The sequence below is a fragment of the Vanellus vanellus genome (assembly GCF_965231255.1).
Source record: "Vanellus vanellus genome assembly, chromosome: 6".
In the NCBI taxonomy this organism is placed as follows: Eukaryota; Metazoa; Chordata; class Aves; order Charadriiformes; family Charadriidae; genus Vanellus; species Vanellus vanellus.
The window spans coordinates 15,321,400-15,349,303 of NC_138911.1; the positions used below are offsets into that span (position 1 = coordinate 15,321,400).

The 27,904-nt window shown below is 40.9% G+C and overlaps 1 protein-coding gene across 2 annotated transcripts in view; it reads right to left on the bottom strand.

Annotated features, from left to right (window-relative positions):
- Positions 1–26,052, bottom strand: part of PLEKHA7 (pleckstrin homology domain containing A7) — a gene marked incomplete at both ends in the record, with an annotated part of 169,364 nt that extends 143,312 nt beyond the window's left edge. For both annotated transcript variants that reach the window (XM_082485239.1, XM_082485238.1), the window contains 3 exons: positions 25,525–25,582; positions 25,767–25,843; positions 25,970–26,052. In XM_082485239.1, coding sequence (XP_082341365.1) covers positions 25,525–25,582; positions 25,767–25,843; positions 25,970–26,052 — 218 coding nt within the window. The remainder of the gene's footprint in view (positions 1–25,524; positions 25,583–25,766; positions 25,844–25,969) is intronic.
- Between the last annotated feature and the right edge of the window lie 1,852 nt (positions 26,053–27,904).

Consider the following 27,904-nt stretch of genomic DNA (forward strand, 5'->3'; position numbering starts at 1 on the left):
GGAGAGACTTTATAAACAAGGGAAGACCAACTGATGTCATCTACTTGGATTTGTGCAAAGTGTTTGACACTGTCCCACATGATATCCTGGTCTCTAAATTGAAGAGACATGGATTCGACAAACAGACCACTCCGTGGATAAAGAACTGGCTGGACGGTTGCATTCAAAGAGTTGCAGTCAACGGCTTGATGTCCAAGTGGAGACCAGTGACGAGAGACATTCCTCAGGGGTCAGTACTGGGGCCTGTACTGTTCAACATCTTTGTCAGCGACATGGACAGTGGGGTCGAGTGCACCCTCAGCAAGTTTACCAAGCTGTTTGGCAAGGTAGACACACTGGGGGGGAGGGATGCCATCCAGAGGGACCTGGACAGGCTGCAGAGGTGGGCCCAAGCCAACCTCATGCAGTTCAACAAGGCCAAGTGCAAGGTCTTACATCTGGGTCAGGGCAATCCCAAGCACAAATACAGGCTGGGTGGGGAATGGCTGGAGAGCAGCCCTGAGGAGAAGGACCTGGGGGTGCTGATTGACAAGAAGCTCAATATGAGCCAGCGATGTGCGATCACAGCCCAGGAGGCCGACCGTATCCTGGGCTGCATCAGAAGTGTGGCCAGCAGGTCAAAGGAGGTGATTCTGCCCCTCTACTCCACTCTCGTGAGACCCCACCTGGACTACTGCATCCAGCTCTGGAGTCCCCAACATAAGAAGGACATGGACCTGCTAGAGCGTGTCCAGAGGAGAGCCATGAGGATGATCCAAGGGCTAGAGCACCTCTCCTATAAGGAGAGGCTGAAAGAGTTGGGGCTGTTCAGCCTGGAGAAGAGAAGGCTCTGGGGAGATCTTATTGCGGCCTTACAGTATCTAAAGGGGGCCTACAGGAGAGCTGGGGAAGGACCTTTTACTAGGGCATGTAGCAATAGGACGAGGGGGAATGGCTTTAAACTGGAAGAGGGCAGGTTCAAATTGAACATTAGGAAGAAGTTTTTCACTTTAAGGGTGGAAAGGCACTGGAACAGGTTGCCGAGGCCCCATCCCTGGAGGTGTTCAAGGCCAGGCTGGACGTGGCCTTGGGCAACCTGGTCTAGTGGGAGGTGTCCCTGTCTATGGCAGGGGGGTTGGAATTTGATGATCTTCAAGGTCCTTTCCAATCCAAACCATTCATGATTCTATATATGCTGTTATTAATTGTTCTGGGTTTGTTCTATTACTTTAAGTGTAGAAATTGCAAGCCATTCATATATTTAAGAAATACAGGCAAAGCTATTTAGTTCCAGTCAAACGGATATTGTCTCCAGGTTAAATAAAACTGTTCTCCCTTTCTTTCTCCCTTTCATAACCCTGGAATGTCACACAGAGGATTTTACAAAAGTACCATGCCTATGGTGAGGTACTGTACTCTCTACACCAAACAATTTTGTCTGCAATAGAATGGCAGCATACGACATATTCAAAAGGACTGCAAGTAAGAACATGCACATCATGGCCAAATTAAAATTCCCAGGATTTGGCCCTGGCTTTAAACCACAAAGCAGACATGCTCTAGTTATATCCAGTAATGCTATATTGTTTCTTTTTGATCACTACTGTATTTTTCCCACACCAAGCAATACAGTAATCACAGAAGTAAAGTAGGGACCAATGTTTACTCATTTATATACCAGTATACAGCTGAGTAATCTCTTAACAATTTCTTGGAAAAGCTCATGTGCAAACATTATGTTTAGGAACAGTCACTCATATTCGGTACACATACCTCCACCAATTCTTTCCCTCTCTTGTTATGAATTGCAAAAAGTAAATTTCTTGGCCAGCACATAAACACACCATTCACTGTTCTAATAGTTCAAAAGCTCAAAAACGTAAAAAACATGTATAATTTAAAATGTTTCAAACAAGTGTTTTTCTAAAGAAGTTATAGTCTTAAATTAGAAAAACATTACAAAAAATATCCAGCCTATAAAGTACAATCTATTCAATAACCAGTCTTAGCTGAAGAGATTATTTTCCAAAGCCATTCTGAAGGCACCAGAAGTTAAACATCATTACTTGAAAAGTGCCATTTACATTACACATATGAACAAAAGCAATCATTGTCATGTGTGAATAGGGCTGACTGCAAATACTTTACACTACAAGAGGCCCTTTATTGTACTATCCAAGAGCTTTACCAATTTGAAGTAACAACTAGGTTTTAATGGAGCTTCCCTGGAATCTACCGCTTGATTTGTTGGATAGGTCTCCACTGGAAATATTTACTACTAGCAGCATCTTTGTAAAACCTTACCATCCAAAACGTGACTTCTGAAAAGACACTTAATGTCTTATTTTCCACAAATCCAGCATGTTTTTTTTCTCACATGTATGGATACAAGCTCTGTAATTCTATGCTGATGCAAATGTTAAGAAGTCCTGTCATTTCTACATGTGCATGTGTGGGAAGAGGGAGGGTATGTTTGTTTTTAAATGCACCTAGTACAACTTGTCATACTTCCCAGACTCTAGATTTAGAACAGAAGATTTTTTGAAAAGTGTTTTATTGGCAGTATGAGTTCCAAGTCATGTATGTATCTGCAGGCAAGTACATCTGTTGCATAGGTGTATATCTTTGGACTTCTACCAGCTTCCCCTGCAGTTTAATGCCAATTTATAGCAGAATTTATAGAGGAAAATAACAGAGATTCCATGAGTAATCCAAGCCAAGCCTCAATTAAGACTTTCAAAACAATAATTACTTGGTGCCAATTATGACAGTACTTCTTACATGAACATGGTTTAAGAATCCAAGAAGGGCTAGCCAAAGACTGCAAATACTCAACCTTTATTAATTTTTATTCAACAAAGTCCCTCTAAAAGCACATATAAACCCAAACCTCCAGCAGCTTTCCGCATTTTTGATTGTCACCCCTAACACTGTGAGAAGAATAGAGCTTTAGTTTGGAACTAGCGATTATTGCATTTCTATGCAAAAACAAATTTTAAAAGTTTAAAAATAAAATTGGTAAATTGCTTTTAATTGCCATCCTAGTGTTAATAAACTCTTTCTAATGACTAAAACACTTTTCCTTAAGCGTAAACAATAGGAGTTACCAGAACATACAATTTCTTATTGCAAAAAGATTCAAATCCTGTAACAGCCTCAAAATGAAGTTGTTAGAAGACACAGGACCACTGCAGAACCAGGCTTAAAAAATTAAGGTTATTCTTTCTTTTAGCATGTATTCAATTTGCTATGTCTTCTTTCAAAGTACATGCATTACAACAGTGTTTTCACATACTTTTTTTACTTTATTTAAAAAGAGAAAAGCCAATGAAACAGATTTTCTTTTAAAGGGAAAACAAAAACAAACCAAGCAATGAAGTAATCTGATTACCGGCAAGCAAGCCACAAAACAGGCACATCATACACAAAAGCACATAAATTTCAGTAAAAACATATACCATAAAAAAATAATTCCCAATAACAAAACTACCTCAGTGAAAGACTTGATGTTTTTCATAATGAACAATGCCAAATCTAACTGAACAGCATTATTATGAATAAGCATCCATATTGTTTAGCTGATGTACAAAAATTATTGGTGCCACCATATCACTCCACATGAAGTATTCAGAAGGCTTCAAGCATCCTTTGAATAATCATGCAGAGATGCTGCAGAACCGAATGACAAAACCACAGTTGTCTGTTTTCCTGATGCGGAGCATACCGCTGACTTCTAAAGGCACAATTTCAGTATAATTTTGATTTATGAATAGGAGTATTTTAGAATGTTAACACAACAGCAAAAAATGCCAAATGACAGAAGTAAATAAAGCTAAAGGTATTTCCATAACTTAAGTTTTTATGGACCGAGATCTGATACTACTTTTGAAGCTAATAATGCATGGTTTGGCTGATAAAGAAATAAGTTAACTTTTTATTTTAAATGTGAATTTGGTGGAGCAAAAATTACATTAAAATAATTTACCCAAATTTTGCTGCAGATAGAATTTTTGTGTCAAGTTTCCTAATTCTCAATGTTGTTTTTCTAGCATTTGCTAATGTCTTCATACTAAATTTGGCCCACCAATCTGAGAGCATAAACAATGGTTTGCAAGCCTTAAATTGTCAAATTTAAACAAACAAACAAACTAAATCCTACCACAATTATGTTTTGTGTTCAGTGAGATCGGAAAGCCCCTGAAGATTAGTTGAGCTGGCGTAACAAACCAAACCTGCCAGAACAATTCACCTGGCTTATATGCTCTTCCTTGCGGACATATCTCCTGAGGAATGCTCAAAACCAGACATATTTCAAGTTGGATAAACTCTTCTGGCACTCTGCTCCCACAACTCTCTCTTATGAGTAAAGAGCCCCCTTATCACATAACAGGTTTGAGAATCAAGATAAACAACTGAAGTATATGAATATATCCTCTCACCTGAGACGAGCACACACTGGAGGACGCCTCTCTGTTGTTAAGAGGATATGCACTCACAGGTAACAGGCACACGCACGTCCCAGGCACACGATGAAGCAATCTCATGCAGACATCCTCATGCACAAGGAGGAAGCAACAGGCATAGGTGTTCTAGGGCTTAGTGAAAAAACTGTGGTTCATCCCACTACAAAGGGTGGGCATCTCTGAATTAAACAGCCAGTCAAACTTACTATGCATATCTTTTTCTCCTGTTTACAATATTACTTATCTTCAGTGATAAAATGCTAACTGTATAAAATTTTAGCATGACAATATCTTGCAATATTTGAAGTACTTTATGTTGCCGCATTTATAGTACTTTTCCTCTAGTTTTGTATTCCATATAAACAGAAAAAAAAAAATAGACTGTTCTTATGCTTACAGTCTTCCACACTGAATCACATTAAGTTACTGGTCCTAAAAGGAAAACAGTTCTAGCATCATATTTTCTTCAATGTCCAACTTCATTCCTTGTAATCAATACTAGGCAGACGGTTTAAATAAACTTCACCAAGCACAAGACTCTGAATCTAACACAATTCGACTTTGAATTCTCAGGCTTTATGTAATTACAAAAATCATTCAACAATTCCATGTTGACTAGCAAAACAAAGATCTCAAACTGTTCTTTCTTAGTTATGAAACTAAGGAGCTCGGAGAAAAGATGCATAATTTCAATTCTATTTTTCAAGATGAACTCATCGAAAATGAGACATTTAAAAGCACATTTATTCCTTAATATGTGCAGAGTTGGCACCAAAAATGCCCTCTTGTGGCACAGCAGAACCCTGCAGAGCCTGCCCTCAGTTCTTTCAACTTAAATTTTAAAACAAGAATGTATTACTCAGGGTTTATTTCGAACTAAAATGACATAGGGAAGCACATAATAAGCTAAACTAAAACTGCAGGCATTATTCAGAGTTTGAATGAATGCTTGAACCCAGTTTACCTATGCAGTTCTTTCATTTTCCATTTTTTGAGTGTTAGTGTAAGTAGTGAGAACATCTGGTCCCTCCTGTAAATCTAAGCGTAATCAAATTCCTGGGGAAAGCTGTTCTGGGAACAGAGCACTTTCACTTTGGCAGATTCCTGAAAGGAAAATCTTTGTGCTGTTTGAAATCTTTTATTAAAGAATGCCTATAAAAACAACTTCACTGGGAAAGTATCCGTGCACTTCAACATCTCCAACAACAGGCGACAACTTGCAAGGCTGCCTCACTCTCGTCTCCAGAGACTACTCACTCTCATAGGTGTACCACTGAACTTAAGAGGAACAATCAACAGACAACTACCCAGCAGATTTGTTTTCTCATGGAGCAAAGCTAGCACACTACATATTTTTCTGTTATTAATAGAAATGTGGCTGTGAAGGCTTCAATTCCTTTATTTGAAAGCAGGGTCTTTCACACAGGTTTTATTTTTGCTGCTTTTTAACTCTTAGTCTGCCAAAATGATATTAATGTAGCGGTTCATTTGCAAACAAACAAACAACAAAAAAACCACTAAGCAAACCTTTCAGCTGAAGCCAAACCTCAACAGGTGCCGAAACCCTGACGCCCAGCGGGGGGGTGGGGGGAGTCTCCCATCTTTCGTCTAGAGTACAGCACAGTTAAGAGCACATTCTTTAACAGATCTCTCTTGGTTGCATTTTCCAAAGCGACGGCAATTGAGGCTGCTTGGCAGCCTGCCAGATTATTCATGAAGATAGTCACTAACAGCTTGTTTCCCTAGTCCTGCTCCTGTGTAAACAGTCTGCCGCGAAAGGTGTTACTCTGTTTTTTCAAAACACCATTCAAGTAGGAAACAATTGTTTGTAAGCACAGGAATACCATATTTCAGCTGCCAGTTAATCTGCAACAACCTAGAGCATGGTCATATTTCACTAATGCATGCTCATTACAAGTACTGGGACCGAGCTGGTAGTGGCATACGCAGCACCGCACAGAACAGATGAGAGACTAGGCCAGTTTAAAAGTGTTAGGTCTGAGTGAAAAGAAAAAACTACACATTTTGGTCAAACAGGAACATATTCAACCAATATTTTTACGTAAGTGCAACAATTAAAACCAAGGAAAACACCCACTCAACACTTTCACAACGTATTATAAACCCTCAATCAAGCCCAAAATTTCAGCTGGAATATTCAGACAACCTTAGAAAATAACAAAACGTTTTAATGATTTGAGTATCTGAAACTTTCTCTTTTCAAACAGAACCCATCCATGTTTGGTTTATACAAAGGCATTTTCAAAGTTTTCACTGAAGTTTCAAATTCTGAGAAATTTTTTTACATACTTGTTATAAAAACATCTTTAAAATAAAGTTATCATTTAATCCTTAGTGAAATCACTATGTCTGTAAGAGTACAGATGTAAACTTAAAAAAAATAAATCCTTTTTGACAAGTGTCAATGAGCTTTTTCTCAAAACTTGGTTGTGCATAGCAGAGATGCAAGTGAAGAGTCAGATGTATGCATTGTAGTCTTACTTGTATCCCATAATTTTGTAGCAGTCTGGGTCCCCCAGATGACAGAAAACTTTACGCAATGGTCATGGAAACGCACACATCACTGACACTGAACATACCAGCAGATTCCTCAGGACAAAGCCACGCTACAAAGCTACTCAAGATGGTTCAGAAACCATACAGGATTATGGCAAGAGAGGTCACCAACCCAGCATGACAACACGGGAAATCAGTAAGATTTGAGATATTTTTGATCATTTTGCTCATGCAGCATTTCCAGTAAAGATTCTCAAAGAGAAGAGAATCAAGAGTCATTAAGCTCCATTCTTCCAGGTGTTAACAGCCCAACAGCCCTTTTCTTTCTAAGTACAACCAAGTTTTTCACCCCTTTTGCAACCAATAAATCAGTATTTCCTTCCAGAGTTATCCTAGCTTGTGTCTATTTTCTACATCCTGGTCTTGCTACCTAAAAAGAAAAGTTAAATATCAGACACTGAGTAAATCCAAGCCATAGGAAGATCTACAAACCAGCTATCCGGTCAAGATCCCAACTTATCAAAGCTGCAGTCTTTCCTAGAGTTGTATCTAGTTCTCCTCCTCTGCCTGCAGAATATAAGAAAAACATATATGCGTGTACACACCCATAAAAAAGGAATGGTAAGGGTTGGGGAAAAAGGGAAAAAGAAATCACCAAGTTTCCTTATTACCTGAGAATAGCTATTAAGCCACACCTAAGGCTGGAAGAGAGAAGTCTCCAATCAGTAGTATGCAGTCTTGCGAGGCTTCTTCAACCAGCCTTCCTCTGACATATCGTAACAAAAATTCCTCTCTTCATAATTGAGCCCAGATCACTAACTTGTGCTGTCCCAGGATGTCTGTAGCTCTCTTAGCCTCTCTCCTTGTCTTCTGATACTGGAAGGAAATTCTCAATCTCTGTACCCACCCATCTTGACTCAGCAAGTCTCCTCATCAGAGCACCAGCCCACCCATTCAGGCAGAGAACACCATTTCCCAACCCCTACAGGAAATAACTCCTCATAATCCTTGAGCAGTTGAATGCTAAGATGGTCTGTCATATACAATTTCACTTCACAGAATCACAGAATTATCAGAGTTGGAAGGGACCTCTAGAGATCATCTCGTCCAACTCCCCTGCTAAAGCAGGATTGCCTAGAGCATATTACTCAGGACTGCATCCAGGCAGGTCTTGAAAATCTCCAGAGAAGGGGACTCCACAACCTCCCTGGGAAGTCTGTTCCAGTGCTCTGTCACCCTCACTGTAAAGAAGTGTTTCCGTGTATTTGAATGGAACTTCCTGTGTTCTCACTTGTGCCCATTGCCCCTCGTCCTGTCACTGGGAACCATTGAAAAGAGCCTGGCTCCATCCTCCTTCAACCCACTCTTTAGATACTTGTACGCCATAATAAGGTCTCCCCTCAGCCTTCTCTTCTCCAGGCTAAACAGTCCCAGCTCTCTCAGCCTTTCCTCATAAGGCAGATGCTCCAAGCCCTTAATCATCTTAGTTGCCCTTCGCTGGACTCGCTCCAGCAGTTCCCTGTACACTTCAGTGTATGCATGTTTAAAGAAATGGTATTGATTACGCAGATCACAAATACCTCAGTTTTCTTGAAACTAGGAGCACTTACCCATCAGTTACAGTATCCACACCATTGCTAGTACCAATTGTGTGAAGAATTGCTAGTACCAATTGTGTGTATTCAGCTGTCTATTGTAGGTCCCTTTGTTGTTTGCAGCTACTATGAGCAATTAAGACAACGTACTATACAGGATATCCTTATAGAAGTCAACTTTAAAAAGGCAGCTGTGACATTTAAGATAAGCTTCTTTAGCAAGCAATCTAAGGAGAAGCCTATACTTAAAAAAAAAAAAAAAAAACAAACACACACACACAAAAACAACAAAACCAAACCCACATTATTAAGTACATACTAAGCAGTAGCTCATTTGAGTGGGTTGGTCTGCCTTTCTTCCGAGCACTCAAACAGTTGCTTTCCAAAATAGAACATCTCTAAAAACTGTTTTAATTATAGTCTTTCTACAGTTTATTTCCAGAGAAGCATTACCTAACTATAAACCTGTGTTTCACGCCCTGTAGAAACAATTTTCAACACTGGGGGCAGGGAGACGCACCAACCTAAGAGCTAGAAAGCTTTAAAGGACATTCCTCTCCTGTTGTATTTCAGATTAAGTACAAACTCCTTCCTCTAATTGTTAGACTTGTTGACAAGAAAGTAGCCATCCTCATGATTAGTCACTTTAAACAATAAAAAAGTAAATTAAAAGCTTCACTGTAAGAGTTACCCTCATACATTTGAATATTGAGTTAGTGAAAAGAATCTTTACCCTAATCAATGGTAAAGGTCCACACTTTAAAAAAGAAGGAAAATTAACAGAACAACATCTACAAGCTAAAAGTTTACTGCAAATCTCTGACTGACCTTTTAACAGCTGAAACAGCATAAATTCCAGGAAAGACTTACAACAGAATTGCTCCTACCATTTTCCAAAGCTTCTGAAAAAGAGATACAACTTTTTTTTCCCTAGCATCAAGAACTATACCCAATACAGAAATATTTGCTCAAAGCCATTTGTTTCACTAAGTAGCATATTTATAATGTTGTCTTATGAAGATGCCAAGTGCTCACCTCTCAGATTTATTTATCCAGCGTAAGATACAAAAAAAGCTTCCACTAGACAGTCTTTGACCAGCTTCAGCTTCAAGCACACTTTTTGTGGGAGGAAAGATACAAATCTTTTGTATCATATCAGAAACTCCACATTTTAACATCATCCTTTTTAATTTAATTAGCCCATAACATATGGTGATAAAGTAATTCTTGTATCTCTCAACTACTTTCAAAAGCTTGTTTAATGCTTTAGCTTCTGGGCAGGCAGAGAAAATATTTTCCCTTCTTATTCAGCTAATTCAGTTAACAGCTATGTTAGAAATGGAGAAAAACTACCAGGAATGCACTTAAGATCCTTTTTCTTTCTGGAATTTAAGACCTGCTAGGAATGAAACCAAATTTACGTGGTTCTAGATTAAAAACAGCTTGAGAAAAGAAAAATGAAATCAAGATTTACTATTTAAAATTATCTGAAGCACTCAAAAAAAAAAAAAAGTCTATCATGAAATTTAAAAAATTCACTTTTGTCACATACTATTAAGAGACATTTTATTTTAGCTTACTTCAGAAGTGAAATGTAAGCGGGACCCACATATTTACTGCCGTAATTTAAGTTGCTTTGTAACCTCTACTCCAGAACATCAAACATTCGTTTCTGGAAAAACTGTTGCAGCATGAAATATCCAATGAAGGATTTCTTATATCAAATTTGGAAAAATACAAAACATTACAAAAACAATTACAAGTAAGCAAAAGTACTTCAATGGTTAAGCAGAGTTTATTTCATAACTAGAAGTAATTTTGTTTATGAAGAGAGCAGTTCAACTAATGCCAACTTCTACTCACTCTCTACCTCCCTGCAAAAAGTAATTTCTTTGATTATTAGACAGAAATTGTTTTGTCTACATCACAAATAGGTAAAAGTTTCCAGGAAGGTTTGTTTTTCTTACAATAATCCATTCATAGAATAGTTTGGATTGGAAGGGACATTTAAATGTCATCTAGTCCAACCTCCCATGCCATGAGCAGGGAAATCTCCAACTAGGTCAGGATGCTCAGAGGCCCCTCCAAACTGACCTTGAATGTTTCCAGGGATGCAGCATCTACCACCTCTCTGGGCAACCCGGACCAAGGTTTCACCGCCATCATCAGAAAAAATTTCCTCCTTCTATCTAGTCTAAATCTACCCTCTCTCAGTTTAAAGCCATTACCCCTTGTCCTATCGCAACAGGACCTGCTAAAAAGTTTGTCCCCATCTTTCCTGTAGGCGCCCCTTAAGTACTGGAAGGCTGCAATAAGGTATCCCCAGAGCCTTCTCTTCTCCAGCCTGAACAAACCCAACTCTCTCAAACCTGTCCTCATAGGAGAGGTGCTCCAGCCCTCTGATCATTTTTGTGGCCCTCCTCTGGACCCACTCCAACAGGTCCATATCTTTCCTGTGCTCAGGGCTCCACAGCTGGATGCGGTACTCCAGCTGGGGTCTCACCAGAACAGAGTAGAAGGGCACAATCACCTCCCTCGACCTGCTGGCCACGCTTCTTTTGATGCGGCCCAGGATACGGTTGGCTTTCCAGGCTGCAAGCACACATTGCCATGCTTATGTCCGGCTTTTCATCCACCAGCACCACCAAGTCCTTCTCGCCAGGGCTGCTCTCAATCCCTTCATCCCACAGCCTCTAGTCATACTAGGGGTTGCCCTGACCCAGGTGCAGGACCCTGCACTTGGCCTTGCTGAATCTCATGAGGTTCACATGGGCCCATTTCTCAAGCCTGTCCACGTCCCTCTGCATGGCACCCCGTCCCTCAGGTGTGTCAACCACACCACACAGCTTGCTATCGTCCACAAACCTGCTGAAGGTTCATTCCATCCCTCTGTCCATGTCAGTGATGAAGATACTGAACAGTACTGGTCCTAGTACAGACCCCTGAAGGACACCACTTGTCACCAATCTCCACCTGGACATCAAACTGTTGACCACTACCCTCTGGATGCTACCAATTCCCTATCCACCGAATAGTCTACCAATGGAGAGAGGGATGTTGCGGGGGACCATGTCACAGGCCTTACAGAAGTCCAGATAGACAACATCCATAGCTCCTCCCTTGTCCAGTGATGTAGTCGCTCCATCCTATTAGCCCACTAGGCTGGTCAGGCAGAACTTGCCCTTGGTGAAGCCATGCTGGCTGTCTCTAATCACCTCCCTGTCCTACATGTGCCTTAGCTGCCTTGCTTCCCAGGGGGTACATTTTCCCTGACCTTCCTTTTCTGGTTGACATACCTGTAGAGGCCCTTCTTATTCTTTGCATCCCTTGCCAAGTTCAGCTCCAGCTGCACCTTGGCCTTCCTGACTCCTTCCCTACACAACCGGGCAGCGTCCCTATACTCTTCCCAGGATACCTGTCCCTGCTTCCACTGCCTGTGGAACATGGCAGGTTTAGATGTTTCCTAAACATTTTTCATAGCTTTAGAACTAGAGCTCAACCTAAAGAAAGCCACAAAGCAACTGAGAAAGAAGCACACTACCTTCAAATCAGCTGAAAACATTGGGGCTTTCCTAACACTACTACTCCGTTATAATTCTTCATAGACCACAGCAGTCTGAATTCATACCTTCATATTTCTACTCACCTGCCTGATAGAGAAGTCTTACACTGCAATTTAGCATTTTCACTACAAACTTCAGCAGCCACAATAAATGGAATGTCAAGTTAATTGGCATGGAATCTGCTGAGCCAAATAAAACACAAAAATGTAGTCGAATTTTTAATATATTTACGTAGGTTAACAATCTCTTAGATTTCTGTACTACTACGAAACCAAGAAACGTTGTGACAGAATACTTAAAAACTTTGTTAAATCAATCAAACATATAATGATGCCCAATTTATTTTATATTTTCACCTATGTGTTTTACAAATGCTGAAATTCACCACGAACAGCATTCTTAGCACATTTCTCTAATTCAGTTTCACCCCAAACCACTCTACAGACCCAATAACAGGTAGAAAACATGCTTGTTATAATTAATGAAATTCCTGAAAGAGGAGATGGAAAAAAGGTAATTTATCATTAACATTCTGGGGAAAACAAAAATCGTTGATGCTGAACTTTATTCTTAAAGTGACTCCATCTGCATTAACTCATTTGGAATTACCACAGTTTATTCAGATCATTAATAGAATATCTTATTGTGCTTCTAATCAGAGAAATCTTAAAAATTAATCAGCAATAAGCCATTTGAGAGTTTCTTTCTAAAGAAAACAAACATAATATTCACTAACAGGACATTATAAAAATTCGCTTTTTTTCTATTCCCACGCTGCCCCCAAAAAAAGTAACTGGCCTATTTACAATGTACCTCATTACAGTTATAGAAACCACTCACAAAATAGCTGTATGACAGCCTAAATATAAACTCACACATCTTCTCATCTCCCTACACAAACAAAATTCTGTTCTGTACATCAATAATTTAAAAATACTTGTAGCCTTACTACTCACATTACTTAAAAACAATGCACAGCTACTTCTTTTTAAAATTTCAGGCAACACAATCTGACTTGCACAAACCACAGTTTACATGAGCTTCTGATGCCTGCCTACCACAGTAACACCATGCTGGTAATCAGAGACACCCCTCAAATTGCTAACTGTAGTTCCCCTATTAGATCCATCGGGGAAGATGAGCTGTAAAAAACTGAACTCCTGTAGCTCCCTTCTCTCTGACTGCTATTTTTCTGGTGAGTGAAAACTCACATTATACATACACAGAAGCTTCAATTTGCCTCCTTGTTTTCTCTCTTTAGCCCATCTTATTTATCAGTTGTATGTAATAGTTTATTTGCAACTAGTTTAAACCAATGCTTTCCAAGCCTTCCATATCACTAAATTTTACATCCTGTCCACAGCTCACTCAAGAATTTATTCTCCCCAGAGGTGGCTGATATATATATAGCTCCCTTGTTCACTTCTTGAGCCTTGCCTGCTGGTCTTTATCTGCAGCTTTCCAAGCACCTCACCACCCAGCCACCCCTATGCTACCAGAACCACAGGTCTGACCAGTGAAAGGACAAGCATTTCAGGCAGCTGACAGTTACATCTGGTCAATGGGAAAAATAAAAAAATGTGAGCTTCCTTATAAGCAACACTAATGCTGCAGAAGTTGCAGAAAGAGGACTCAGATTGTGGGGGAGGCTATTTCAAATCCCACAGAAACTGTATTTGAAACAGTCCATAGTATCCAACACAAAGACAGCTTCTGGCCTTTTCAAGTCCACACTGCTCACTGTTCAAAATGCTTCATCTCTTTTCTAATTTGTGAACATACAGACACATCTGAAAATCCAAGTCAAAAGGCTCTCACTTCACTACTTATCTACATCTCCAAAATTACTTCCTATCTTTCCTTCTCTTCTGCTAACCTCGATTATCTTATTTAGGCAAATTCAGTTTAAACAGTGTTTTCACAAGCTTCCAATGTTCGTGGCATGGCTTTTTACTATTATTATTAGAACTGGAACTGTGGCAGCAGATTCTGTCTGCCCAGTACGAGTGGCCAGCTACCTACAGACTAGCTGCTGGGCCTGGCACATAGCACACCCTGTCCCTTGGCCCCTCACTGCCAACCATTATGTGGCAAGCTCAGCAAGCCCCCTGGGAACCACAGGTTCAGACACTGCTACTGCAGTTCAGCTACTGTCTGACTCCACAGCCACCCCAAGGGAAAGACAGCTCAGATCCCATCTTCTACGTTCAAAGAAGAGCAACGAAGCAGGTTAAGGATCTAAGAGCACAAGTCCTTTGAGGAGCAGCTGAGGGAACTGGGGTTGTTTAGCCTGGAGAAGAGGAGGCTGAGGGGAGACCTTAGCGCTCTCTACAACTACCTGAAAGGCGGTTGTAGCAAGGTGGAGGTCAGTCTCTTCTCCCAAGTAACAAGTGACAAGACAAGAGGAAACAGCCTCAAGTTGTGCCAGGGGAGGTTTAGATTAGATATCAGGAAAAATTTCTTCACTGAAACAGGCTGCCCAGGAAGTGGCTGAGTCACCATGCCTGGAGGTATTTAAAAGACATGTAGATGTGGGGCTGTGGTACATGGTTTAGTGATGGACTTGGCAGTGTTAGGTTAACAGTTGGACTCAATGATCTTAAGAGTCTTTTCCAACCTAAATGATTCAATAATGATTCCTTACTGCAGTCAGTATACAGGAGTGAATGTTTCCTTGCAGTGCAGAAATCCAAAGTACAAGGGTTATTTAAATCTCATACAAAACTTGAAGACATTTCTATTCAAATTCTCTGGATCACCTGGCAAAACCAGTAATATCATTGCAGCATTTCAAATTGCTCAGTAAGGGAGAGGGAAACTACCAGCGTTTAAAAATCCATATTATTTGTAAGCCTCTAAGCAAGGGCTATTCTGCATCAATATGACAGTTCCTGCATAGCAAATACTGGGTATTATGTTTGAATGCCTTAATCGTGTATTCTCCTATCTTGTCTTTAACCTCGACACTGGATGTTCTGGATTAGTAATATTTACTTCAGGAATAACTACAATTTATGTTTCTACCTCTGTTGTTTTTTTAATCCTTCAACTGAAATAAAAATGCATTAGCAAAACCTGAATTTCATGCCCAGTAATCACATATTGAATGCCCAGCAATCACATGCCACAGATGGAAATATACTGAAAGTCATAAAAGTGAATGCTGTTTTACTACTTTGTCAGATGACATTGTCATACACCTCAGTAATTTCAATTTTCCTTCCTCCATTCTGTTGTTTCAATATTTCCTTAGACAATTCAATACTCTCCAAAGACATGGAAATGCAACTCTCAAGAAAGACCCTTCACCTGAAGAATTAGCTGTCCACCTTCTCAAACAGGTTAGCAGTAAGAAGAGAAAAACCAGCCAGTGACACTGAAGAGTATCTGTTGCAGTGATACTAACATCTTGATGAAGTAAAGATTCATCACTTGACATTTCAACTGAAAGGACTAAATACGCTGTTAAATGAGTATATCAAAGCCCAACTTGATACCTGTGATCTGTTTATTAAAAGAATTTGATATAATGATTTCACATGAGACAAATAAAAATAAGTCATTGATTTTTATTATTTTTTTTTTAATACAAATGAGTTCAAACTGCAAGTCACTACATAGCTAAGTGGAAGAGCAAAAGGAAAGAGGTCAGCCTGTTTAACATTTAATACTGGGAGTAATAACATACACAGTGCTGAAGGAATAAATCTTACTGCTATCTGAAATAGTTTTAGGTATTTAAGTATTTAAAGTAAAGCACAACAGTAGCATTAAAAGAACAGCATCAATCTATGATTTGCAAGGAAGGAAATAAAAACATTTTCTCAAGCCACTTGACAATATCATTGTCTTAACTGGAAAGCAAGCAACAGCTTTCCATTAAAAAAAATGGCAGGTTCACAAACGACTCTTAAAATAAAAAAAATGAGGGTTGATATCCCGAGATGGTAACAATAAATATCAAGTGTTTGATGTCATCGAAGAAAAATGTTTTCATCATTTTGCAGCTAGCTTTTATTAATTTAGTTTTAATTTTGTCCAGGCAATTCAACATGGTTTTGAACCACCATGTCCCACTCTGAGCAACAACTGTCTACATCTAGATTTTGTCAGTCTAATCTCACCATACAAAGAGCTCATGTTGTAACTCCTGATCTTCAGAAAAACAGAAAGAAAATATTACTAATGCTGCTTTACCAAACAGTGAAAATTACATATATAGTGAATCACACCCATTAGCATAGTTCTGTCTGCAGATGTGTTTAAACATTCTGCTGAAATAGATCTAACAGATTTATTATTCTACGTATTAGGATAAAACCCATTTCTTTCCCTTTGATTCAAAGTAAGCATTGAACTTAAGCACTAAGAAGTTAACCTACAGAGCACACATTTAAAACACCTGAAAATTTGCTTAAAAAGACACCTATTTAAAACAAAAACAAAAACGTTTGCCTTTGCCCTCTAATTTACACTGCTTGATAAACAAAAAGTGCCTCTCTTTTTTCATTGCTCTCCATTATATTAATACCAATATCCTATGTTAATCAAAATGAGTCTTTCTTCTGCCAAGAAAAGGGACAGAGAAATAACTGCAAAAAGCAAAGAACCAAGTAAACATGAAAATTAAATGAAAGTTGCTGCTCAAGGATTTTGCTAGTTTGAAGATGACTGGGAAACTACAACATTTTGAAACAAATATGCACTTTGCAAAAAGCCAGTAACTACGTTTTTTCAGACGAAATAAAGTAGAAAATTAACAGCAGCTGTTCTGCTTACTCATATTTGACAAACATAGTCTATAAAGCTGCTGGAAAAAAAATCACCTGCGTGTTTCAGATCAACGTGTATTTTCAAAATGCTCAGTACTCTGCTCTTAGTTCAGGATATTTGGTCTCTAGGAAGCAAATAAAAATATAATAGAAGTCCTAACTTGACAAAACATTGTAAATAAAATCCAATATTACTCAAATGCTTTGTTTCAGCTGTGTATCCAAATGTCATTTTAAAAGTTTTGCTGGGTTTGGTTGTACTTTTTATTAAACTAAAGATAAAATCTTTAAAGATACAGATAAGCCATAAGGAAAACAAGGGTTTAAACAGAAAACTTCAGGCAGAAAAGCACATACCTACTATGTATTGGTAACAAGCTTTTATACCTGTCTAGACAAGTCAGTGACGTTCTTGCCAAGTCAGTGACGTTCTTGCCAAGTACTACGTGGCAGACAATCAAAAAGAAAAGGGCTGGGCGCTTAACCAGATTCTTCTTGGATTTTAACATCTTTAATTACAAATCTGCTTTTAAATTAAAAGTTCTGCTTCTACAGACAATATCTCAGAGCAGACCTTGTAAAACTGTCTAATAATCTTGCAGGAAGGAACAATTAAACTACAAATAAAATGAGGTTTTAGCCCCATCCTTTACCATTATCCAAGCCAAGGTCATAAAAAAAAAATTTTAAAAAAGCACATCTAGGAGGCAAAGACAAAACAAATTAGATTTAACAGTAAATTAGACTGTACAGTCATACTGGATAGAATCGGATGTGATATTAAGTAAATGTGACACCACATTATTCAAGTTGCTCTTTGCAGGGATGTAGCACTACAATACTGAAGCAGTACACTCAATCTGCACCAACGAAATGTAAATATTTGAGATGATGGTAAACTTTGATTAGTAGTGAGGTGAAAACTCATTTTGGTATAATCCACCTGCAGGAAACAAAACAATGGGACAATGCAGAGCGTAGAAGCTGGGAGAAAAACCTGCAGCCATGTACTTCACAGCATGTGCTTCTCTCTTCACTGAAGCACTTGCTAAGGTTGTTTAGTATTGCCAAACTCACCTGGAAAAGGTACTTTTTTGTTTCCTATGTCATAAAATACAAAAACATCTTGCATAATATATTTGCCTGCAGATATGTAATCCTTTTAACTAGGTCTAGTTGCTAGAGAGTTTAATGGCTACAGATAGACTGAAGAAGCAACTTTCTTCAACAAAATGTGTAGTATAAATATCAAGATTCTGCTGTCCCAAATATTTGAGATTCTCTCTTTTTTGGTAGATAACAGGTAACAAAACAGAATTAAAAGGCTTGAATAGATTATCTATTTCCTCATCTTATATGGTAGACATACCGCACACTTCTAAAAGCAGTCTGAAATGTAACACAAGATTATTTTTAAGACTATAGCAATAACTACCCAGTACAACTGTATTTACGTTTAATCTTTACTTTTTAGACAGACTTTCAGAAATATTGAAACCCTTGCTGCAATATGCAGCCTCCTAAAACATACACCCATATTCACCAGCACACAGATTTAATGAAGTGAACACCATTTCAGCAAAGCACCTGAACAAATGAAGTTTTTTTCCTGACAGATTCATGTTAAAGAAGCCAGAGTGTATACTGAACAAAATGTGGATGCTGGCGGCTCTGGAGAACCAGTTCATACCTTTGATTCTGAGTTACAACGCAAGTAAGTCATAGAACAAAAGAATATCCCTCTGTTTCCCAGAAAACTTTGATTTTCAGAAGCATTCAACACTGAAAACAATGTCTCAAGTTAACGGGAGCTATGCTTTAAGCGTATGTTATCCTTGCTGGCCTCCTCAGGTAGTCAAAATCCAATTTTCCAACACGTTTGTATTTTGGAAGAGAGGCAGACAAGGATTGACAAATCAAGCTAAGTACTTTTTGGAGCAGCCTTGCTTTAAAAACAAACGAAAACCAGCACCTCCCCTTATACACTCCTCCCCCTGCAAGGACACAATGCTCCTCTTCACTGGTATACATCGCTGAACCAAACCGCACATGGCCTTTTCCTTATGCAGTTCCAAGCTTCCTCTTCCAGAGGGCACTCTGCAATTCAGGCAGCACGAACGTGCCCTATTCCCCGCTTTCTGGGAGCTAAACTACAAAGTACTTATTTTGCTGTCTGCAATTGTCAGCAGTCTCTGCCCGAGTACAAATCTATCAGCATTTACTTCACTCTTCAATGAGTGATCTCACATTTTAACTGTCATGAAAAAAGAACACTTAATTGTTTCCCCAACTTGAATGAAACATAGCTACTGTATCTACCGAGCAGGTCCAATATTCCCAGCTCAGTTCTGTTCACAATCCAAGAGAACAAAATTTATCAAACAGGCTGGCTGATCAAGCTCAGATCTGGAGGACAAAGGGCAAGAGAAGAGATTCAGGGAAACTCGTGCAAGCAATACTATTTACTTTTATTGCATATAGTTCTTTCCCATTGCCCAAATGGAACACTTACTTACAAGAAGTTAAATACTAATAATGAAAAGCACCAACACAGATCGACCCCCATCCTGGCAGCTTTTCTCTTGCTGCCTAATTTCCTGCCAGTGAACCAGCAGAGGCCGCTCAAGACCGTCTATTGCTTCTACAGAACTGCAGGATGGGACAGCTTCCCTACCCTGGTATTTCAACACAAAAGCCAGTTCTAGCATTTTTCTTCCACTTCTCCATTTTACATCCGTTTTTCCACCCATACAAATTACCTCAATGAAGTCTAGTCCCCTCAAGGGCAAATCCTGATTGAATTCTAGTAACTAGTCATAACCTACAGATTGCTGCATATGATGCTTCTCAAGATTTAGCCAAACTAGAGCTTTACCCATGACTATGTAACCATTCCAGGTTTCTTTCCCTAAAAGTTTCTCCATGATGTTTTACAGCATACAAAGTTCTTTTATTTTGCAGGACACTATCCTTAAATTTGCTTGTGATGGTGTAAATGTCTTTCCTTTTGGTTGGCGAAGTTCTCATGTGGTTCCATCTACATAATTTTTATTCCACTTCAGGAACTCTACCCAACTCAAACTGGTTATACACAGCAATGACACAGTGAAGTACTTCACAGGCCAGCTCCTCACAGGTGGATTTCATATAAGTTTATATACTTACTGATACACTAATTGGGACCTTTTACCTAAGCTTGGGTTCAAGAACTATAAAGGACATAATCTGTATTGAAGATCTCATTATGAGGGACATCACTACTCCTTACAGTAGTTAAGTGCTCCAATATCTTTTGCTTCTACAGCGATAACCATCATGAAAAACCGAGCAAGAAAAAAAAAATAATTATTTGTATTTACAGCAAGCCATGAAACACACACAGTAAGTAGTGCTTTAGGCCACCTAAACAGCCACTAAAAAGAAAGAGTCTTCAACATCCTACTTGGAACGGGGAAAACAGGAATTTCTGCAGGGCAGAAGAAACCTGTTGATTAAATTTACTAATGAGATTATAAAACAATCTTCTCAGATAATCAAAAGGACCGAACTCAATAATCCAGATGGTCTCTTCCCCTTTAGGCTTCTGTGACTAAATAATCATTAATTGGGTATGGTCTATAGCCCATACCAAGTGAAATCTGAGCTCTTGTATGGTTTTCAGTGACATGGTATCTAAACGTACGCATTTGCCACAGGAGAATCAAAGATAAAGACAGACTTCAATTTGGTGTTCACCAACTTCTGCATTCTTTGTTTGTTTACTATTTCCAAATACTTGAAATACATACCATGCATATTTCCTACATACAGTAAAAGCTAAATAAAAGAACTAAAGAATAACAGTTACTGACTACTGCTATGAACAGTGCAATCTTGTTAAAAGTTTGGTTTCTTGTACATCCACTGTTACCCAAAGAAGAGGCTAAGTTTGACTAAAAACTGATTACAGAAATAAATAGACAAAGGGTTAACTTCAGATATTTAAATGCTGATTTCCACTTTTTTGTTCCTAATTTTAGGCTACAATTTGAATGTGTATACCTTTGAGATGTGCAATATTATTGCAGCATTCTAAACCAATCTCTATAGCAGCAATACACTACTTTTAACATACTTAACGCATGCCAGTTAGGTATATAATCCTGGAAGAACGGATCCTTTCACATAAATACTCATCTCAATCTTTCAAAGCTATAAGAAGGTAACAAAAAAAAGCATTCCAGACTTTCAAAGCTTTCCAACTTCCCTAAATCTTTCAGATTATCAGAAAAAGACAAGAAGCAAATGGAAACAAAAACCTCAGCTATAATGCATATGTGCACTGTTTTTCCATCAGTCACTATTTTTCCTGCATGTCACATCTCCTTCCTCAAAGAGTCTGCCAACCACACTTACCACTGCACATCAGCAACCCAACAACCAGAAACAAACCAGAGCAAGCATTAAGTCCTCATTCAATTCCACATATGCTCAGCAACAATGTCCTTTCTGCAGCAACTCTAACACAAAGGAGTTGCCCAACAAACACAGCATATTTCAAAAACATCAGCAGAGAAAACAAACAAACAAAACAGAGGTGGAAAAGAGTAGGGCAATCTGTCCTCGGTACTCAGTCAGAAAATGGAACATGCATGATACTTTTAGACAAAGAAACATCCAGTGCTAGGATCATGCCTACATCAATATTCCTCCTAAAATAGATCAAAAGTTGGCATACCAAGCAAATTGAACACTCAATTTTTTTTTAAAGTTAAATTGCTGGTTGTACATATTTTTGTCACCCAGAGAAAAGAGCATATAAGTCACATTGTTAAAAAAAGTCTAATGGTTCACAAGCAAAGGAGACCAACCTGCAACCTTTAAAAGTTGGTATCTATATTGAGTATAGCTGATTATGCCATGTCTTTATTTGATTAAGAGTAATAAAGATGCTGAGGCTATTATGTGGAAAGACATAAAATTGTATAAAAAGTGATCCCATTTTCTCCTTAGGACAAGATATTTAAGCTGCAAATAAGCTGCAAGAGAAACAACAGGATTTTACCAAAATTACCAAATGGAGGTCTAGAAAAATCAGTTCATGCATCATTTATTTATGTTTTATTTACTGATTTTAGGATAAAAGGCAGGACTGAGCTAACAGGGTTTGCCACTATCAAGAAAACCTGAAGAATAATCAGAACAGAGAAAATCATTCAGGAAGACATGGATGTGCATAAACGGGAAGAACTAGAATACAGCTTCGTAGATGGCTTCCTAACATAAAATACAGTCTTAAAGCAGTAAAGGAAAAGAAAGATCTGGATGTATCAGGCAATTCACAGGATTCACATGTGCTGTCAGCGTGGGTGTCTTCCCCAAATAGGCAAACAAGCTAAAATGTAGAAACCTGAGAAATTTTTAGAGCCAAGAAAGCACTTCTGTTGTTTGAGACTCCACTTCTGTTGTTTGAGACTCTCACAAAAGCTCATTCCAGCATACGATTCTGTTCACTCACATGCAACAAAGATGACTTCATATTGCAAGAGGTGCAGAGAACTACAGGACAATTAAACAGATGGAGAGCCCTTTTTAAAGGGCTGAACAAAGAACCCACATTATTTAGTTGAGCAAAACAAGACTAAGACGGATGTGATTTCATACAAACATCTCAAGTAAATAAACGACAGCAAAATAGTCCCCCTTAACAGCACTGACACACACAAAAAATAACACTATAAACCAGAGCACATTAATTTGGAGAGCTTCTACCCATCAGAAGTAGGGTTCTGGAAATTTTCAAACTCACAGTACATGGAAAAGGGAAAAAGCTTGCCTGGTTTTGATATTAAGCTTGACCAGCTTATAAACCTTTGTTTTAATACATGATGTTTCAAGGTTGTCCATAATATTGAAGGGAGTAATAAAGACATGGAAGTAAATGGACAAAAGATTAATTAATTTTTATTTTTTTACATCAGACAGCTCACATCCAATGTTTTATCTAACATTTTGATTACTGCTGTACCAGAAATCAATTATGTAAGTGGAATTAGCCAATATCCATTTAAATAAAATATTTGACCACATGAAATTATTTAAAATAGAAATAGTCCTTAGTAATACATTAATTTCATTAAAGAAATAATACTTAAATAATATTTAAAATAGAAATAAGACCTACAAGATAAATAAAGAAATTGACTAAGGAGAAAAAACTACAATAGGTTGTTTTAAAAGTGGAAATTATCATAAGAGAGAGGGGATACTGATAGCATTCATCCTGAGAGCCTTCAATAACTTAGTAGCCGAAGAGTGAGAATGTGCTCAAGAAATTTCTGTAGATGACACCACACTGGAAACTATCAGCAGTACAAAGAGGACTGGGTAGTTATACAGCAGAACTCAGGTTTTGTGAGCTGGAATGCCAGAAAATGGTATGTAGTAGTACAACATGTGAAATCATGCGTTTAGGGACCAGTAACCTTTTCTGTAAGCTGAGAACTCATCACGTGGAAGAAACATAGGAGGAATGAACACAGCAGTGAGATATGGAAATCCTCGTCTAAGGATGCTGATGTTTACACGAGCACAAGGGGAGCTCAATATGTTCATGGAAGAAAAAACGAGAAATTCCACTTGGCTCAGGAAGCCTCTGAGCTGAAAATAGGCTAGAGCAGTGCTGGGCGAAGTATCACTGCTGAAGGGGATACTGTATCAGGTGAATCTTTGGTGTGAAGCAGTAGAGCTGAACGGATTTACGTCAAAAAAAATTGCTGTTGCTCATCGCAAAACTTTGCTTGGCTAAAGATGGTCGAGTTTATCCAACTGCTCTGTAAAATACACACTATGTTGTGTATTTCATTTCCTGCAGCAATTCCAGTTCAAGCTAAAGAATGCTATTAGCACACGTTATGACAATGCACTACATGCAACTATAATTTAACGGATCAGAAATTAAAAGTTTTGTAACTGCCTGACAAACAAGACACTAGAATGGTCTTCCAAATAGAGCAGCTAGGAAAAGGAATCTCAGCTGTTCTAAAATTGTACCAGTAAGCTTCTGGAAAGGACAGAAAAACAAATTGCTGTATTCCTACAAAGAAGAAAGAAGATTGTATTGATGTATTTGTGTAAAGGACCTGTTTACACTACATTTACAGACTGTACATTTATCATATTTTAGCGTTCCATTTGTCACTTATGTAACCAGAAGAACTTTTATTCCTTTACTTCAACACACTGGCAACAGTTAAAGGGTGGCTGCTGTAAGCAGCATTCAGCTGCTCTCCAATGCCTTGCTGCAGTATTCTGTTCAAGAGTTGAGGGCTAAACTAACTGCCCAGTCTAGCACCGTAAGGAATTCTCTGGCTCAGCCAAACAGGGACTGTTGGGCTTTTTCCTCCTTTGTCAGGAAAAAATGACATTTTAGCATCATTTGGAATTTTATTTAACGAACTTCCTACCATGTGAGGCATTTATGATGCCTTCAGTCAATCCCTCCTTCACCTGGCCAAGTAGTGTTCTGAAGTTTGATATTTACCGAAAACCTCAAGTTTGTCAAAGGTTTTGGGGTAAAATCTGCAGGCATTTCAAAACTAGACATCTATGACACAGCTGTCAGCAGTTATAGGGGACTGTACTTAATGACCTGGCTTAACCATTTGAGTCCAGCACTGAAGCAGTAAGGTAGTCTGAGTGTTTTCCAATCCTTTTCTGTTAGTTTCATTGAATTTCTCACATGTTCAGATTTCAAAAGGAAAATGCAAAGACATCGTTAAGTGACACACAACTCTGTATCCATATATATACCGATTTGATTAAATCTTTACTTTTACATCAGTGTTTACATTTGTAGAAGCCATATATACGTAATGTTTGAAAGAAATTCTCTTAATTATTCTACTTTACTGCAACATGTGTGCATCTCACAGAATAAGATATCTTTAACAGGCAGCACATCTCAAGTTTTTAGCTGTTCTCTGAACAAGATATACTCCATAAAAGATACAACAGCCACCACCAGCCCAGGCAAGGCCATTTCATCTGTTCAGCCTCGTCTCGGGGAAGAAACACCGAAAGCCTTTCGCTTGCAAAACTTCCCAGTGCTGCATCCACAATCACGAGCCATTAAAAAAAAAAAAAACAACACGCACACCAAAAAACATAAAAAAACAACCATCCACCTTCAACTATGACCGGCGCTCTGCAATACAACGCTCCACCTGCCACAAACCGCACTTTAAATACCAGGAAAGGGGGAGGGGGAGGGGGAGGGGGAAGAGAAAACCAACAAAAACTGCAGAGCCCGCCTCCGGGGAAACCTGTTGCTAACCACCGAGAGAGCGCGGCAGGCGGGGGGATCCCCGCAGCCCGCCGCGCCCGGCAGCCAACTTCTTTCCTCACCCACCGAAACCGCACACGTCGTTGTCAATTTCCCTCGCGGTGATCATTAATTAAATCGGCGGACATGCCGGGTTGGTGAGGGTGGAAAGGGGGTGGGAAGCGGCCCGGCGCCCCCTCACACACGCACCACCACCACCGCCGCCACCGTCCTCCCGCCTGAGGCGACTCCGCGGGCGGGCCGGGGCCGCGCCGCCAACGCCCCCCACGCCAACGGCCGCCGGCGGGGGTCGCGGGGCAGGGGAGTACTCACTCGATGAAGTAGCTGGCGCCCTCCTCCGAGAAGCCCTCCTCCCATCCGCGGGGCAGGTCTGCAAGGGAGGGGGGGGAGAGACAGAGAGAAAGAAAGAGGGGAAGGAGGGGTGAGAACTTCGCCCGCGCCCCCGGGGTGCCTCACTGGCCGGGGGGGGCGGGGGGAGGAGGGGGAGCGGAGCGGCCGTTAACGGCGCGCGGGCAGGGCGGGGGCAGGCTCCCCAGCCGCCCCCGGGCACCCACCTGAGCGGATCATGTGGCCGGAGTTGACGGGCTCCCCGGTGCGAGGATGCAGCCAAGTGGTGGTGCGGGTCAGGTCGCTGGGAAGGGGAAGCGGAAAACATGCACCTGTTAGTGGCTGCGTGCGGCCGGGAGGGAGGGAAGCGGGGAGCGGGGCCACCCCCCACCCCTTCCCCCGGCCCCCCTGCCCGCCGGCGCCCCCTTACTCGATGAAGAAGACTCGCCCGTCCTTGCAGACGCCGTAGGACCAGTGCTCAGGTAGAGTGTCCCGCCCCACCGCCGCCGCCATGTTCGCCGTGCGCGCAGCCAGCCAGCCAGCCAGCCGGCCGGGGAGGGGGTGCGGGCGAGCGGGCGGGCGGCCGCCGCTCGGCGCCCAGCGCCCGGCTCTGCTCGGCAGCGCCACCGCGGCCGCCGGAGGCGCGGCGCCCTGGCGCGGGCGGGCGAGGGGCGACACCTCCCGCCCCTCGCAAGGCAGGCGCCTGCCCCCGGGAAGCCGCAGGGAGCCCGCGGGGGATGGGGGGGCGGGAGCCTGAGGTGGCGCCGGCCGGCTTTGTCCGCCGCTGCCCCGCGCCCGCCACACCGCCCCAACGAGTCCCGCGGGGGCTGGTGGCCTCGTCCCCTCAACGCCCCGGCGGAGCCGCCCGCCCTGGGGAGGCGCAGCGGCCCCCCGCGGTCACCCCCGAGTGGCGGGACACCGAGGGGGACGCAGGGTCGCCACCTCGGAAGCGAGCAGCGTACCGTGAGGGCAAGAGCGGCTCCAGGGTCTGACAGGGAGGGGGCACATCCTCAGTGAAGAGGCCGGGTGAATCTCCTACTCCTGTCTCAAGTCCTAGCTACCGTCCAGAACTTGACAAAAGGGAGGATAAGTACAGGTGTGATAGCACCTGATTTCCACCCTGTCCCAGGATATGCTCTCGCCAATGGTGGAAGGTGAGGAGAGAAAGGCCGTAGGGACTTTGAACCTCGGGTACAGAGGATGATCGCTGCAAGGTTAAAAGATAGCAGAGAGTCAGTAACAGTCAGTTCACAAAGCAGAGCTGTCACCAGTATCGCAAGGGACCTGTGCCAATCCCTATACTCATCAATGACCTAGAAAAGGAGGGAGTGGTAACATGAGAGCGTGCTAGGTAAATTTAAGTTCCACATTACTCGCTCTCAGTTCAGGCCTGTAACATTAAGATCTCTACTGGTGCTAATGCATGGGGAAGCTATAGCTAAGGACAGAGTTAAGTGCTCCAGGCAAAGCTGAAGTCACTTGAGAATGCGGTTTTGGGACAGATTGGATGGGAAGGGCAAGGCGGTGCTGTGACTGGGCTGCCATAGGGCAGAGCCCTTACACTTCTTCCCCTGGTCCTCTGTGCCAGCCAGCGGCGCGATGATGGGTCCCACGTGAGGAGTCCCAAACTGTGCCATTGCGATAGTGATAATGGTAGCAGAAGAGAGGGACTGAGAAAGCCAAGGGAACTCAGGGTGGGGAAATCTCTACCTGCTTCTTTCAACGAGGACAGCAGTGGTAGAGCCAAGCATGGCTCTGTGGGTTTTTTGCTCTTCTGATACTGCGAAGAGAGAAGGATCAAAAAGCCAGGAAATGGGATGTTTGCTAGCTTGGGATAGGAAAGTGTTAAATAGGGGAAAGACAGGTTGCGAAGAGGGATAGGAAAGCATAGATGGGCTTGACTGGGGGCAGGTGAGTAAAGAAAAACAGGAGAACAACTGAGGGCATGGCTGTGGGTGAGAGGGAGAACCCATACAGTAGAGAGGGTGTAAGAGGGGACAGTGTTACAGTACAGGGAAAATAATACGTGTATGCTTTTTCTTCCAAATAACCAAAATATATCATCAAAAGAAAGTAGGAGGCAAGAAAAGCAGGAGCAATGGGAAGAGAGAGGACTTTGGTCTGTTTCACAGGAATTTCAGACAACATGCAGATGTGGTGCATCAGGATGGCATTGTGTGCGGCTCCCTTTTTGGCCACTGTTGGAGAAGATGATGCTATACTAGACCAATAATGGTCATTACTTTGGGACCCATCACAGGCTAAATGATGGAGAGTGGTTTGATTTCAGTTTTATGTGAGATGCGTGGGCTTGAAATCAAGAGTTTGGTGGGGTTTTTGTGAAAGTCTAGCAGAGTCTTACACC